The sequence below is a fragment of the Protopterus annectens genome, chromosome 13.part0 (assembly GCF_019279795.1).
Source record: "Protopterus annectens isolate FY-2018-M chromosome 13.part0, PAN1.0, whole genome shotgun sequence".
Lineage (NCBI taxonomy): Eukaryota > Metazoa > Chordata > Ceratodontiformes > Protopteridae > Protopterus > Protopterus annectens.
In genome coordinates, this window is record NC_056747.1 from 1,345,806,447 (window position 1) to 1,345,824,248 (window position 17,802).

General features: G+C 36.7%; 1 protein-coding gene across 1 annotated transcript in view; it reads left to right on the forward strand.

The window, feature by feature from the left end:
• The window catches only part of LOC122788063 (ervatamin-B-like), a 395,874-nt gene that overhangs the window by 2,424 nt on the left and 375,648 nt on the right, over window positions 1–17,802 (forward strand). The window contains exon 2 of the mRNA XM_044054984.1: window positions 2,783–2,925. Coding sequence (XP_043910919.1) covers window positions 2,783–2,925 — 143 coding nt within the window. The remainder of the gene's footprint in view (window positions 1–2,782; window positions 2,926–17,802) is intronic.

Consider the following 17,802-nt stretch of genomic DNA (forward strand, 5'->3'; position numbering starts at 1 on the left):
ATATTTCCCATTACCGCAATGTAGTGCGATCATGGAGTTTTGAGATTTGAACGTTCGACAATGTAAAGGTAACCCATATATATAAATAAAATCTATAGCATTTATCTCTCTCTCTCTCTCTCTCTATATATATATTAATATATATGTATATATATATATATATATATATATATATATATATATATATATATATATATATATATATACATATATATATATATATATATATATATATATATATATATATATATATATATATATATATATATATATATATATATATATATATATATATATATATATATATATATATATATATATATATATGGTTCCCATTCAGAAGCCTGAAACATCATAAGCCTGAAAATCAAAATCCTGAAACCAAAAGCCTGAAAATTCAGAATCCTGAAAACTCAAAATCCTGAAAGCCCAAAATCCTGAAAGACCAAAATCCTGAAACTCAAAATCCTGAAAACACAAAATAGACATACTGATGTCATTGTGGCTTTGCTATTGTTAGCCCTGTGGTGTTAGGTCATGCGTTGGGGTCAGGTAAGTGTGCGGTTGGTTTTATTTTAGGGTTAGGGCGGTTTAAGTGAGTTAGGGTTAGGCAGGTTAGGCATGTATGCAATAGTGACAAATATTGGGGTTAGGCGGTTTAAGTAAGTTAGGGTTAGGTGCGGGTCAGGTGAGTGTGCGATAGTGACGGACCTTAGGGTTAGGGTTAGGGTCAGGGTCAGTTGGTAGATATTAGTGTCTTTATAGTGACATATTAGCATTATTTGTGTTTTCAGGATTTTGAGTTTCAGGATTTTGGTCTTTCAGGATTTTGGGCTTTCAGGATTTTGAGTTTTCAGGATTCTGAATTTTCAGGCTTTTGGTTTCAGGATTTTGATTTTCAGGCTTATGATGTTTCAGGCTTCTGAATGGGAACCATATATATATATATATATATATATATATATATATATATATATATATATATATATATATATATATATACACGGTATATAGGCTCTATATCACTTTTCTGCGCTTTTAATTTGTTGAATAACTAATCATGGAACCCTAATTGGCAAAGTCTGTATTCAGTGAATAACCTAAATATAGAGTTTAAATTCACTGAAGTGTTTTAGTTGGACATCCTGATAAAAGCATTGTGTGATTGACATGCCAAATGGCCATGATTTGCCCATTTCCTCACTGTAGTGTGATCTCTGAATTGCTGGCCATGATTTTCCCATTTCCTCACTGCAGTGCGATCTTGGAGTTACTGGCCATGATTTGCCCATTTCCTCACTGTAGCGCCATCTCGGAATTGCTGGCCATGATTTTCCCATTTCCTCACTGTAGTGTAATCTCGGAGTGGTTGGCCACGATTGGCTATTTCCTCACTGTAGCACGATCTCAGAGTTGCTGGCCATGATTTGCCCATTTCCTCACTGTAGCGCAATCTCGGAGTTGGCATATTTAATTTGCAGAGGTTGTGGTTGTGCAGCAAAATGTAAAAAATGTTGACTGACAACAGAATATTTAAAGTTCACAGTGTTGGCCAACCAAAACACTTCAATAAATTTAAATTTAATGTCTATGTTGTTCACAATAGGGACTTTGAGAATTAAGGTTTGCTAATTATTAGATAAATTAAAAGTTCGACAAAGTGATATAAACCCATACATATATATGCATGTGTGTGTGTGTGTGTGTGTGTGTGTGTGGATATATATATATATATATATATATATATATATATATATATATATATATATATATAAATATATGTACATATATCATACACACATACACACGTACACACACACACACACACACACACACACACACACACACACACACACACACACACACACACACACCATGTATAGACCCAAGTCTTTGGTTTAACTGCTGAATGCCTAAACCAATATCCTGCTCTGTCTTTTATTGAATACCACCATACAGAGCCTAGGAAGTGAGCAGATCCTTTTTGTTGTAAATGAACTGTAATTGTATGTTATATTAATATTATTATAATAGAATTGTAGTTCCGGTAGTTCCATTTTGTCCCATTACTGGTTCCAGTACAGGCATGTAATGGAACTGGACACCCAAGAAGTTAAAGAATATTCTGTTGCCCCAAGGGGGTAAGACCAATAGCATTGCTCAGTTGTAGAGATTTTTGTAGTATTTTATTTTTACTTTTTTCTCCAACAAGCTTGTGTTTATTCATTTTAATGAATTCCAGTGCTTTTGTACATATTTTGTTATAGGTTGTTTAAACTTTGCTATATTTTACATCTACTATTTCTTGGAGCTTTTCATCCTTGGCCACCACTGAAAATGGGCATCGTACTCTGTCAGACTTTACTGATAAACACAAGCAAATAAATAGATGAATAAATTATGTCTACAAATCAGCACTGTATTATCTAGTTAGCCTAGGAACAAATGTCACCAGCATGTCTGTGAAAAATGAGTACAAACTGCTGGTGTATTCAGATGCACAGAGCTTTGGCTGTATATCCTCACCCACACAAGGAGTCTATAAACTTGTTTAATGCACACATCCGCGTCCCTTACTAGAGTAAGGCAAAAAGTCTTAGGATATCTGGAAGAAAAGCAGAGCTACTGTATATTTTTTGTCAAAGTGATGCTAAGACACATGGTGTTTAATAACTAACTAAACTGTTGTTTTAGTATCAGGGGATAAAATGTGGTTAGTTATTAGTGAGCATTTTCCTTTAAGCTAAACAATTATTAACTGTTACAATTCTCGGTCTAACAGAAAAGAAGTACAGTACCCTTGAGGAGGAACAGTTTCGAAGACTGATTTGGGAAGACACATGGAAAAAAGTATCGGAACACAACATGCTGGCTGAGCAAGGGGAAAAAAGTTACTGGAAGGAAACAAACTATTTTGCTGACATGGTAATATGTTGACACTGGTATTTATTGGTTATTGAAGATATCTAACTTCAGTGTCATAGCACCTAGATGTCACCTAATACCTTTGCTGAAGCCCACTGCTTAAGTTGTAAGGGAGATTTGGTACTCACCGTAGTCAGGTCACATATGTCCAAGCTGGTGTCTGTTTTCAAAAGGTATAAGAATGGCAGGTAACTGTAATACTCTGTACCCACTGCTCTGACAGATCATGTGACCAGGTATTACACTTCTATCAACCAGACTGACAGATCATGTGACCAGGTGTTACAAGTGCTGTATCAAACTGAATTTGCACAGATTATTTGATCAGGTGTTACGCCTCCTGTATCAAAAAAGCATGTGATGTTCCTGCAAAAGCTGCAGTAAACAGATCATGCAGACCGTTTTTAGGAACTGACCAAAATGCACCTGAATCTTAGAAAAAAATAACAATTCCCACTTGAGGAACAGCAATGAAACTGCTGCTGTCGGTCTGGAGTTAAAAATAGTACAAGCTCATGTTTGAGAATGCATTAATCAGGAAAATACCAGGCTCATAATATTAATCCCTTCTGGTATTTTCAGCACATATTCTGTCAGACTTTATTCACAATTTATTAACTGGCTAAGTGAACGGGACGTTTTTCAAACATGACCTAGAATACAAGGGTAAGGCCAGAGGCAGGAAACATGATTTTTTTTTAAGAAAAGCTAATTAACAATCATGTTTTGGGTAATGGGTGAAAACTGGGGTAACCAGAGACAATCTATGCATATATAGGGAGAACATGCAAATCCTCATGCAGACTTTGAAAAATGTTTAGGACTGAACCCCAGACCCTGCAGTGCTAAGTCAAAAAGCATAACTACTGATCTACGTTGTTAGCGTGCTGCTGAAATTAGCCCCCATTTGGATTAGTGATACTTTCATATATTTTTGTAGCAGTAATACATTTACATGCAGCACAATAAAGTATCCATGAAGACTATAAAATACTCATGACAATCATTTGATGCCTATTGCAGTCGTGAGACAATCTGAACAAGCTGCTTTTCTTTCAGCTTGCAGTCAGGATACTGTGAAGTGAAACATTTTAAAGCTGCCTCTGTTTCCAAATAAAATGCAGTCTCATAGCTTTAGTCATGAGCAATCTCATAATGTCACATTCAAGAACAGAGAATACTCTGGTAAAACTAAAGGGTTGTAACTAGACTGTCAATGATACAGTCGGATGGATTCAAACACGACAATAAGAGTAGATTTGGGAGGACATTTCTCTGACTGGTGACCATTTGGGGCTGGTATTGTCCAGGTAACAGCACTGAGGCCAGTACCATTTAACATTTTTGACCAATTAGTCACGTCTTCCTTTCAGACTGTGTCTATGACTGTAGATATGAAAGTACAAATTTGCCTAATATCTCTCTGCTAATAGACAATATATAATGGTTTCAGTTTCAATTTTTTAGCATATTAAATTATGGTTTTAGATGTCCTACAGTCAATATCTTCTTTTAAATGTTGTTCTGTTGTAAAAAGTGGTAAAAGCAAATTATTTTAGAATGATAGCAAGCAACAGATCTAGATAATGCTTCATATTCTATTTTGTTCTTAACTTTTTATTCTGGTACATCATGTAGCTAAGGGACCTCAATCTCTGGTGTAAGATTAACAGAATATGCTGGAGGGACAGGTATGTGCAGAGATTAACAGGACATGCTTGAGGGACAGGTATGTACAGAGATTAACAGGACATGCTGGAGGGACAGGTATGTACAGAGATTAACAGAACATGCTGGAGAGATAGGTATGTACAGACATGAACAGAACATGCTGGAGGGATAGGTATGTACAGAGATTAGCAGAACATGCTGGAGGGATAGGTATGTACAGAGATTAGCAGAACATGCTGGAGGGATAGGTATGTACGGAGATTAACAGGACATGCTGGAGGGATAGGTATTTACAGAGATTAATAGGACATGCTGGAGGGATAGGTACATACAGAGATTAACAGAGCATGCTGGAGGGATGAGTACGTACAGAGATTAACAGAGCATGCTGGTGGGACAGATATGTACAGAGATTAACAGGACATGATGGAGGGATAGGTATGTACAGAGATTAACAAGACATGCTGAAGGGATAGGTACATACAGAGACTAACAGGTCATGCTGGAGGGACAGGTATGTACAGAGATTAACAGGACATGCTGGAGGGACAGGTATGTACAGAGATTAACAGAGCATGCTGGAGGGATAGGTATGTACAGAGATTAAAAGAACATGCTGGTGGGATAGTAAGTGCAGAGATTAACAAGACATGCTAAAGGTATAAGTATGTACAAAGATTAACAGAACATGCTGGAGGGATAGGTACATACAGAGATTGATAGAATATGCTGGAGGGATAGGTATGTACAGAGAGTAACAGAACATGCTGGAAGGACAGGTATGTACAGAGACTAACAGGACATGCTAGAGGGATTGGTATGTACAGAGATTAACAGAGCATGCTGGAGGGATAGGTACATACAGAGATTAAAATAACATGCTGGTGGGATAGTAAGTACAGATATTAACAAGACATGCTGAAGGTATAGGTATGTACAAAGATTAACAGAACATGCTGGAGGGATAGGTATGTACAGAGATTAACAAAACATGTTGTGGGTAATTGGCATCTACAGAGATTAACAGAACATGATGGAGGGATAGGCATGTGCAGAGATTAATAGAACATGCTGGAGGGAAAGGTGCATACAGAGATTAACAGAGCATGCTGGAGGGACAGGTATGTACAGAGATTAAAAGGACATGCTGGAGGGATAGGTATGTACAATTATTAACAGGACATGCTGGAGGGATAGGTAAGTACAGAGATTAACAGGTCATGCTGAAGGGATAGGTATGTACAGCTGTTAGCAGAACATGCTGGAGGGAGAGGTATGTACAGAGATTAACATGAAATGCTGGAGGGATAGGCACATACAGAGATTAGCAAAACATGCTACTATAGTTTGCTTGGAGGTTAGTTTGAATCATCAGCAGTTACTTTGTGGTTTAACTGGACAAATAGAAAGGAGTGAGATTAGCCTAGATGACTTAAACCATGCACCTCAAAATATTTATAGACTTGGATATCACAGAATAATTACTTATAGGCTCACATGCTTCATGAAGTCAATAAGCTATATTAGCATTAGATCTGTTTTTTATGGCTGGATGGCTCTAATTGTTTGGTTAATAATTAGCCTAATTACAATAAGGGAAGTGTAGATTACATTAGCTGCTGATGAAGGAATGAATTGATCTGACAGTGATAAGGAACTATTACCATTAATGTATAACTGATTTGCAGACACCAAGTTAAAAAAATATACGTATAGCCGAGTTGAAAGCATTGAGAAGCTCTATGAATAAATAAAAGGAACAGGGTTCCACAACTCAGTGCAGATAAGAAAATTAATCATTACAACTGACACAGAGTAAGGACCATTTAACTTGCTACCTACTCATACTATTGTTTTTTGTATCTACTTGTACATATTATTCATTACTTTTGTTCACTTTTCATAATCGAGTTTTACAAGGAAAAGAAAGGGGAGGAGGGGGGAAATAAGGGAGGAAGTGAAACTGAAAGAAAGTGGAAGCTGAGGAAGGGAAAGAGGAATGGAGTGGAGCGATTATTTATCACTATATAATAGTCCATCCGAGATTTTATATTTTAACATTCATATTGCTGGATATCATGATTACTTATACATATTCTTATCAAAGTTAACAGTGTTCTGCATTAAATAGAATTATTTACTCCTGCGCTCAAATAGATATTTTTTCTTGCATTTTTTTAGCTTATAGATTAGATAAGTAGTGTTGGATGGTGTGATATATTTTCTGTGTATCTACTAGGCTAGGAATTTTGATCATTCCTTGTTTGTAACTAACGTTTACTATTTACAACATTATTATTTTTATTTTTCGCAATTCTTTTCTTTTTATTTGGCCTCAACTATTAATATTTATGCTCCACAATTATAAGAGACATTATTTACTATGTTATATTGCTTTATTTCTTTAAGAACAGAAAAGGAACCAAAGTATCTAATTTATCATATAGTTGGATTTATCAGTGTTGTCTTTAAATATTAATGGCTTACATAATCAAACAAAAAGATCAAACTTGATACAATATCTGACTACAAATAATGCCCAAGTATTTTTTCTTCAGGAAACACATATCAAACAGACAGAAAAAGGATCTGTGGAACACAGGTAATTATATAATTCTAGCTCAATCTTCTTTTAGAACTAAGAGAAGAGGAGTCATGATACTTTGGGAGAAAAATATAGATGTCCCACAAATTATTCATAAATATGAACATCAAAACAGTCTTCTCACCTTAAAGTTTTAACATTTAATAATGAATTATGGACCTTAGTAAATCTCTACTGATTCACAGGTGTGGGGCAGAACATGGGGATTTTAATTGCATTCTGGAGGATTCTGATGTTATCAATAAGAAGAAACTAAGGCTAACCTCCACTGGGAAAACATTCATAAAATGGATATTATCTCTTAACTTTAATGATACATTTAATATGAAAGACCCCTGTTCATTGCTCTTCTCTCATCAGGATTGTAAATGTGGCACACATACCAAACTATATAGAATATTAGTTTCTCAAGACATAATATCTAAGATATCTTGTTTTAATATAATTCTCTAACCCATTTCTGATCATGATGCCCGTATTTTAAAATTTCAAACCAATTTTAAAATATTATCCATTTGCCCAGAATTCCTGCATATAAAACTAAACTTAAAAAGTTTAAATCTTGATTAGTCTCTGAACTACTTTTTTTCTTGAACTCAAATAATACTTTTGACATTAATATAGTTATAATCCAAGATTTATTACAAGCTTTCATTTTTGGTAAAATTTTAATGTGATATAAAAACAAAATTAAAGAATGGGATTCAGAACTACAACACAGTCAATCAAAACTCCCAGTGACCAATTCTAAAAGAATTAAAAATAATAAATCTAATATAAAAGAAATATAAACTTTAAATAAACAATATACTGACATTTTATCTCATAAAGCAAACTTGTCTCTGGAAAGATTAAAACTGACCTTCTACTCCTTATCACTCAAACATATGCATAATTTATTAAAAAGAGTGAAAATGCAATCAAAAATCGATAACATTTTAGAAGATAGACAAGAAGAAAAATAGCAAACATCACAGCTACTGGGGACATTCTTGCTGATTATAGATTTCACTATATATATGTCACAATCAAAATCCTAATTCCAATATTAAAACTCCAATATTAAGAAAATCCTGTCAATTTTAAAAGTAGACTTGCATAAGCAAATTTCCTATAAAGAAATTGTAGATAAATTAAAAAAATTAAAATGCCCCAGGTATGGATAAAATAATAATAAATAAAATGTATAAACTTTTCCTCCCCTTATATTTTTATAAAACTCTTTTTGAGGTTCAATCTCAAGAAAAGATTCCACCCTCCTGGAAATATTCATTAACTGGTCCTATATTATAAGAAAATAAAAAGTCACAATGTTGTTCTTCTTATACACCTATCTTACTTTTAAATAACAATTTTTAAGTTCTACATATCTATTATTACTGATAGAAGAAAATAACCTATACGTCAAATAATTAAATTCTGATCAAACAGGATTTATATGTCGAAGATAAACCATGATAATAGTAGACTTATACTAACTCATAGATTTTGTAAATAAGAGAAAGGAAGAAACTTTAGTAATTAGTCCAGACATTTAAAAAGACTTTGGTTCTTTGAATTGGAATTATTTATTTAAAATTCTAAAACTATTTGATTTTCTTAAATGTTTCATTTCACTTTTAAAGACTATTTATAAAAATAATATTGCTTATGTTAAAACTGGCCCATTTACTTCAGAATTTATACCTCTGATTAAAAGTACTAAATGAGGTTGTCTGCTCTCTATAATTATATTTGCCTTAGCTTTTGAAGTTTTTGGTACTTTAATTCAAGCAAATCCAAACATTATTGGCATAGATATTTTTTATCATTATTCCTCTAAAATTATGATATCTGCAGATAATGTTTTATTAAAACTTCCAAATTCAAAATCAACTTTTTCTGAAATTGAATTTACAATAAAATTATTTCAATCTATTTCTGTTCTTTACTTCAGTCAATCTAAATCTAAATTTGTGGTATTAAATAAAATAAATTCTTTACTGATTGAGTGAACTATAGCCTACTGTAAATTATTGTTTGACCAAATCATATTATTGTCTAAAACAGGTAATACACTACAAATTGCCTATGTAAATTGTTGAATGCTTCAGAACATCCTGAATTTACTTCCTTTTAGCCCTAGTTGTGGCTAAAAAGAGTCCTTAGACCACCCTACCTACCTGTTCAATAAACAAAGAAACAGATATATATGGTCAGGTTATTCTGATAATATGAAGGAGGTAGAATGAGGAGATTATATGTGCTGATAACAAAATGAAGTGTCTGACATTTTACTAGATATAGATAACCAAAAGTTGTAACACTGAATGGAAAAATGGAATATAAAAATGTCAAACCAAAATGCCTACTGCAGCTAAATGTAAACAGAGATAGACCCCGCTCAAGCAAGACTGGCATTAGTGCTTGTTCTGAGTTACACTTAGTGGTTTATTGCAACAGACAGCAGGTATGTATATATTGATTTCATGATCCTGTAAGTATTTTCATTTAGACATTTTCAAGTTTCAGCATTTTTGTATTTCAATCTTTTTCATTCAGTATTATAGCTTTCAGTAAATCTATGTTCAGCAAATTGTCAGGGTCTTAGCAAGGAGTTCTCAAGTAAGAGTTGAGACTAAAGTTGTGGATGGCTGAGGATATATTGTAATGTTTATGGATGCTGCATCCAACAAAGGATAACAATAGTGAACATCTATGTCCCTTTGGGATTGGTACATGTGGATTTGAGATTAATGTTTGACAGGTTGATTGAATTTTGAGATGGTATTACACTGGAAATAAGGGATTAGAATTTAGTGAGGTAGAGGTCAGTATAATAAACCATAGCAGGTTGGTAATTTCTGTTTTGGGTGTATTTTTTTTATATGACTATGGAATGAGCTGGAATATATTCAGGGCAGAGTAAGCCTGATAATGCATACAGATGTTATTTCATCAATTTTTATGAATAGACAAGGCTATTAATACTCAGAATAACTTGAAACATTCCCACTACAATAATAATGTTTCAGTTACATCTGAAACTTCAGGGGAGATGTGAAAAAACAGTGTTTTTTTTTCATATGACAGGTTACAGCAATTACTTCAAGTGTCAGCTGGTAGATGGGATGGTGTGAGGGAGAACTGTGTTTAGTTAACATTTAGTGTGATGTATTTAAAGATAATATAAGAAAGCAAACTGTAAGCTAAACTCAAACCAGATGAATGCATAATAGGAAGACATCAAACTTATGACTGACTTTTGCTGTTCCAGTCCTAGATTATGGTGGGATCTCCTGGCATGGCACTGGTTGATTGAGTTCAAAGTGCAGTCCAAAACATAATTGTTAAAACATTTACTTTTATTAATTGTTAAAACATTTATGTTTATTTCATTGTCTCTTGAATTAATTATTTTGAGAATTATCTAGAAGTTCATTTCCCAATTGCTCTCAGACGGAAATGGATGAGAGCTGATAAGTCTCAATATTGTAAAGACAGGCAGGACAATCTCTACTCAAGAAAGCATTTTAAAGGAATTTTTCAGATTTTCTGCCACAATTTATGAGAAACATTGAGCTGAGGAAGAAGGTGATTAGATGACAACAGCATTTTAGAATGATCTTAAACTAAAACAAGTTCCACTTATCATGGACAGGACAGAAAAAAAAAGGAAATCCCTGGGATCTGACCCCCCCCCCCCAGTAGAACTTTATACTTTGGTCTTGGAACTGGTTCTGATTCACATAGTTCAGGTTTTAAATTGCAGTCCTTTTACAAGGAAAGTTCCAAAAAGTTGAAAGTAAACAGTGATTTTTGTCATGCTGAAGCTGGGAAATGATCCCTCAAACAGATTTGTATAGTTCTATTTCAATAATATTTTATTGAAATATCAAGTACAATAAATGGAAACAATAAAAAATATTAATTTACAAATTCATATAACATTTTATTATTTCAGGCATACAAATATATGATTATTTTAAAACAAAAGAAAGAAAATGTTAAAAGATATCAAAAATAGTAAATAACTGTGCAAAAACACAACCCAGAACAAGAAAGCATCGATAAATAAGTATGAAGACACATTGAAAGATTTGATTTAAAATGTAGTCACATGTCAAAAGAAAGTAAGGTGATTAAATCTTTCAAAAATTTTATATTTTTTCAATAAATTTATCTAATGTGACCAAAATATATAATTATAATTTTTAGGAAACATTATTGTTGTAGATATTTATCATATATTTTTTAAAGTTTAATAATTCCCAAATGAAGGAAATCCTTTTCTTCTAGGTTTTCAGGTTGATTTCCTTTGGTACGATGAATAAACAGCATGACAGAGGGTTTTGAAATATAGCTACAGAACTTGGCAGAAAAACATTAATTAATTATTTAAGCAATAATCATCCACTCCTGTTTGTTGATGTATCAGGATTTATTCAAAGTTGGTGTGGTTTGATCACAAGGGCAAAGCCTTAGTGATTAAGCAATGGCAACCCTTAGTAAATCCTGATATACCCACAGACAGGAGTGGATTATTGATTTTATATGACATCATTATTTAAAAAAGAAATTGCTTACCTTTCTTAAATAATGTCTTTCTATAATGGCACTTCAATCATTTTCCTTGTTGTTTTCTGTGGGTTGATGTACAGTGCACGCTATGGGACTTAACATTCTTACAAGTGCACAGTACATCAGTGCAGTGTGGGAGAAGAAGTAGAGACATGGCAATCTCCATGGCTGCTTTTTTAATTGTTTAAAAAAGTCAGGCTTCTATGATGGACAGTAGAGAAAGTTGGGTAAAATCAAGTATGATTCTGTTTCTTTAGTTTTGCAGAAAATACCTGATTTTTCTCATATTTTGCTGTCTCCTAGTATATGCCAATCGAAACTATGACCACTCAATGGTACTTCAGGAACCAGACTTTTTTTCTATTGGTATGCTCGATTTACAGCATGCGTGCTGATTAGGCTGTCTAATTGGCTTACTTGTTTCTGAATGGTAATCAGCAGTCATTGTATAAAATTAAGACTTTGTATAAGCAAAATGGTCAGGCCAAAGAGCCCATGTAAACATTTGAAATCCCATCAGAATATAGTAATTCCTTTAGAAGATAGAAAAATATATCATTCTAATCTGCTTTCAATTGACTTTCACATCACCAATGTTCATTATTATAATTTTTAAAATGTTACTAATTTCCTATGCAGTCAGAAAGATCCCCAAAATAAAGAAGGGATTGACACAGCAGGATATTTCAATACCAGTTTTTCTGAGTTTGAATTAAATCTGGGAAAACATATAAAGTTCTACTACAGACCTCATTGACGGCTATAAACAGTCTATATTAGTGACCAGTTGTCATTGGTGGTCATTTCCAAAACTCCTTCATCTTCCTCTCTTAAAACCTAGTTGCCTTGTGGTTTTGGCGTCTTTTCAGGCTTGTTGGCTGTTGGTGAAGCACCCACCAAGAGGAGAAAACGCTGAGAGAAGAAAGGAGCCACTTTTGAGATTTTAAGTATTTTCCTCTGTTTATTTGATAAGTTTTTCTGCATAGCTGCCTAGTTTGAGCATTTTCTGTCTTGTTAAACTTGATTTCTGCATTAGTAGCTGTATTTAGAGCACAACCAAAAGCTGTTTACTGAATTTCCTGTTTGCACTTAATTTTAAAATTGTTTTTTTCTCAAAACTTGCATATTTTCTGTCTTTGGCCCAGCACTCTTGTGTGGGGTCATTTACTGCACTATTATAACATGATAATACGTGTGAACCTCTTTTATCTCTGTAAAAAAAAAAAGAAAAATCTTGCTTTTTACCACTTTTCTGAGATTAAAAAAGTTCAAGTTACAGGCTTGCTGTTCTTGAACTGTTTTGTAAGTTTCTGTGAGGCCATTTTTGCTTGGGCTAAAGGAAAGTCTCTCTGTTGATCAGTGGCAGTGAATAACATGGAGCTGCTTCCCTGCCCCCCATGGGAGTGGTTACTGACTTGAAACTGTAGTTTTATTGGCCGTTTTGGGTCAATTCCTGGCTCTTTCCAGCCCCTGCTATCAAGCACGCTTTAGAGTGCTTTAGCGCGATTTAGCACGGAGTTGCCACTAGAGCAGCATCGGGCAGCGCTGGTTTAACAAGGTTAAACTTTTTCTGGCTCCATAAAGTCTGTTCTTCATTTTTTCCCTTAGAACTGCTCTACTAGTAATCTAAACAGTATATCCTTTAACTAAAAAGCGCAGCACTTGTTCCTAAAAGCTTTTTTTTATTTTTTATCCTCAAAAAAAAAAAAAAAAAAGCTCAGCACTTGTTCTAAAAGCATCTTCTTTTCAGGTTTAGCACTTCTGTATTATACAAAGTCCCTCACTAGCAAATCCCCCCCCAGGAGTACCCACTTCCTTACTAAGTCCTCTCTTATTCAGTTACACCCCTAACTTCTAAATTTCTCTAGCATGTCGAAGGGCCAGATGCTGGCGTCCTGTCCTGTCCAGTTGGTGAATTTGGGAATATTGAGGCAATGTTACAATTGCCTCATGTACACTGACAACCCTCTCCTCCTCCCACATAACACAAATACTTGCGAGAGATGCAGCTATTTAGCCAAACTGGAGGCTGAGCTCTCTCAACTCAGGACTGGCAAGACCAGACAGGAGGAGAAGGCAACTACACACACCACAAAACCAGTCTCACATAATGCTATCATAACAATGAATCAAACACATAAACACACAAAGACATACTCGGAGGCTCTGAGCAAAAATGTACCTAAACAGCAGAGGCCTGCAAAGCAGGCACCCAAGCAACTGCCACCTCATGACACACCACAGGCAACACATAAACCACAAAATCAGTGTGCAAAGCAGTCACAGCCCTTAAGGCCAAATACAACACCAAACATACTTGTCATAGGTGACTCCATAGTCAGACACACTGACGTCCCACTCACCAGGCTGAACAAGGAGAGGGTCACAGTAAGCTGCCTATCGGGTGCTAGAATCCGCCACATAACACAAGCACTCAGGTCACTCCACAGCAAGTACAAATATGACACAGTCATTGTCCATGCTGGTGTGAACAACCTGAGACGTACCTCCCTGGACTACATGAAAAGAGACATAGAGGAGCTCTCTGATTATGTAGCCCAGGCAGGTATGACCCTGACCATGAGCAGTATCCTTCCTTCACCAAGAATGATGCCACAACATAGAGACAAGATCATCAGCTTTAACAATTGGCTTAATTTCTGGTGTCATTCAAAGGGGATCCAGTGTCTGTCTGCCTGGGATGACATGCTTGACAAGCCACGCTGCTTCGCAAGGGACGGCTTGCACCTGTCACCCCTGGGATTCCGGATATTGGCTAAGGCTCTTGCCACCCACATAGTGCCTTTTTTAGGCAAGGCTCAAATTCTAAACCTACCACCCTAGAAAAAAAAATGGGAAGAAACTAAGGGTAATGCTGCTCAATGCCAGAAGTCTAAATCTCAAAATGCACGCACTCGAGGCCCTTCTCAGTATGGAGAACATCGATGTCTGTGCTGTGACTGAAACCTGGTTCAAGGCTCCTGAGAGCACCCCAGCACTATCAGGTTTTACCTCATATCATGCGTTCCGGCCCCAAAACCCGGACCACACCACAAAAGGAGGGGGTGTATCCATATTCATCAAGGATACCCACACCTCCAGGTTGGTGGCAACGCATCAAGCATCGGAAACCATCCAGGTGCAATTAACCATAGGCAAAACAGCTCTACAATTTGTAGCATGCTACAAGCCACCCTCTCAAACTCAGGAACCCCACACAGCCTTCCTGAAGACACTGGAGGGTATAAATGTATCTCCAAACACCATTATATTGGGTGACTTCAACTACCCGAATATAGACTGGGAACATTACTCAAGCCCCAACTTTCTAGCCCAAAGGTTCCTGGAGTTCATAAATTCAAATGCCATGGAACAACTAGTCACCGTTCCCACAAGAGGGGAAAATATACTAGATCTCATCATCACAAACATGGGGACAAAATGCTCCACACGGAAGTATATCCCTCATTGGTGAGATCAGATCACAAACTAATCTCACTGGAAATCCACATCCGCCCCCTCCAAAAAAGACCACAGTGAAGAACTTCTCTAAAGCAAACTTCACACTACTCAAGACTGGTGTGGTATCCTTCAAGGCCCCCAAGCCAGTGGAAACAACAACTCAAGCTGTGGAAGCCCTTACAAATGCCTTCTACGAACACCTCCAGGACTGCATGGATCAGGCAATCCCTAATAAAACCAAGACTCTTTCCACCAAGGGCAAATGTCCAGTCTGGTGGACCCCATCCATAAACAAACTTTACAATAAGAGGAGAAAGCTGTTACATGATAGAGCAAAATCCATAAAAGAGAAGACACCCTTGATCATTATTAGTAAAAAAATACGAGCACTCATAAAATCATCCAAGGCCAACTTTGAGAGAAAAATTGCCATAGATTCAAAAGACAATCATAAGGCCTTCTTCAGCTATGCTGAACCTGGGTGGAAACTCCCAGATATGCTCAGAATTAGTCCAAAATGATACAAAAATCACTGAACCCACAGACATTGCCAACATACTGGCAGATAGGTTCAGTGCAAACTTCACCCCCCCTCCCCCCCCAAAAGGAGAGATAACTATCCCAGCGGAGTGTAGTCTCCCAGACATCTCAAATGCGCAGGTGAAAGCTGCTCTCTCTAAAGCTAAAAACACAGCATCAATGGGACCGGATGGTGTCCCCAGCTGTGTGCTACACGAACTCAACGAGGAACTAAACCCGCATATAAGGCAGCTGTTTAATCTTAGCCTTACCACAGGATGTGTGCCCAAGGAGTGGCGTACGGCAACTGTGGTCCCACTCCACAAAGGCGGTGCCTCTACGGACCCTGGTAATTACCGCCCCATAAGCTTAACAAGCCTGGTCTGCAAAGCTATGGAGAGGATCATAATGGAACTCATAAACAAAGACATAGGGGACTTGCAGACATTGGACCCGACCCAGTTTGGCTTTGTCAAGGGCATATCATGCCTTTTGAACTTGGTCGACTTCTTCGAAACAGTCACCAAGGCCATTGATGAGGGAAAGGCAGTCCATACAGCCTATCTTGACCTTGCAAAAGCTTTCGACACAATACCCCACTCGGGTATTATAGAGAAACTTACCAGCTTAAATGTAAACCCATATGTCACAAGATGGGTTTCAAACTGGCTAAAGGACAGAACCCACAGGGTTAGAGTTGCTGGCGCCATGTCAGACTCCAAGCCAGTCACAAGTGGTGTCCCACAGGGCTCAGTCCTGGGCCCCCTGTTGTTCGGCATCTACTTCTCAGAAGTACAGGCAAACATAGGAGGACTATGGCTGACAAAGTTTGCAGATGACTGCAAACTGGGTGCCATAGTGGAAAGTACATCGGACACAGATATCCTTCAGAGGGGTCTCACGGAAACTGATAGCTGGTGCCAGAGCCATGGCCTGAAGTTAAATGCCAAAAAATGTATAGTCATACCCTTCGGGAAAAACAAGGTAACCCCAAGCTACCATATAGGTGGCAATCCATTAAGCACAGAAGATGTTATCAGGGACCTGGGGACCCAGGATGACAGTAGCCTTTCTTTTGACACTCACATTGCTAACGTGGTTAGAAAGACCTTCTACATTGCCCACCTGATCATGAAGGGATTCACATCCAGATCAAGTGAGGTCATTGTTCCCCTGTACTCTTCACTTATCAGACCAATGATCGAGTACAATGCCCCATTCGGGATATATCTCACCCGACACCTGCAGCAATTGGAGAGACCCCAAAAGTTCCTCACCAAAAGGATAAAGGGACTCCAAAATCTGTCATATGCTGCCAGACTGAAGAAACTCCAGCTCTATTCAGTCGCATACCGCCTGCTCAGAGGTGACCTGTGCCTGACATACAAGGCCATGTCCAACCCGGAATTAATGGACATGCTCCACCTCAAAAATCCAAATCTACCAGATCCACTAGAGCAAGTGACTTAAACCTTAGCACGGATATAAATAGGACATGCTGGAGGGATAGATTTGTCACCCAGAGACTCCCTATGCTGTGGAATAAAATCCTGGTCCATGTGAGGCAGAGCACCTCGCTGGCTCTGTTCAAGAGAAATCTTGACCGGTGGATGGGAGATCGTAGGTTTACCCCGGGAATCATCTCTGTGTCACTGCTGGACAGAGGCACAACAAACTAATGGGCACAGTATTTTTTAACATAAGGGGTGGTGTAAGCCACAAAACTTTGGGCTAGGCTTATAAATGCCTTAGGGCAGATAGCCTAGTATAAACCTATGAACCTATGAACCTATAAACAGTCTATATTAGTGACCAATTGTCATTGATGGCTATAAACAGTCTATATTATTGACCAGTTGTCATTGATGGCTATAAACAGTCTATATTAGTGATGCTGGATCAGGTTCACATCCTTTTTTTCCTGTTTGCTTATATAGATCTGTTTTATAAGAGTTAGCTAGGCATTTGTTTCTATTACTAAAACTATCTTATTTATTTATTTATTTGATATTTGTTAACTGGGTTAGTCTGACTAGGCAGAAAACCCTTTTTCAGTGGAG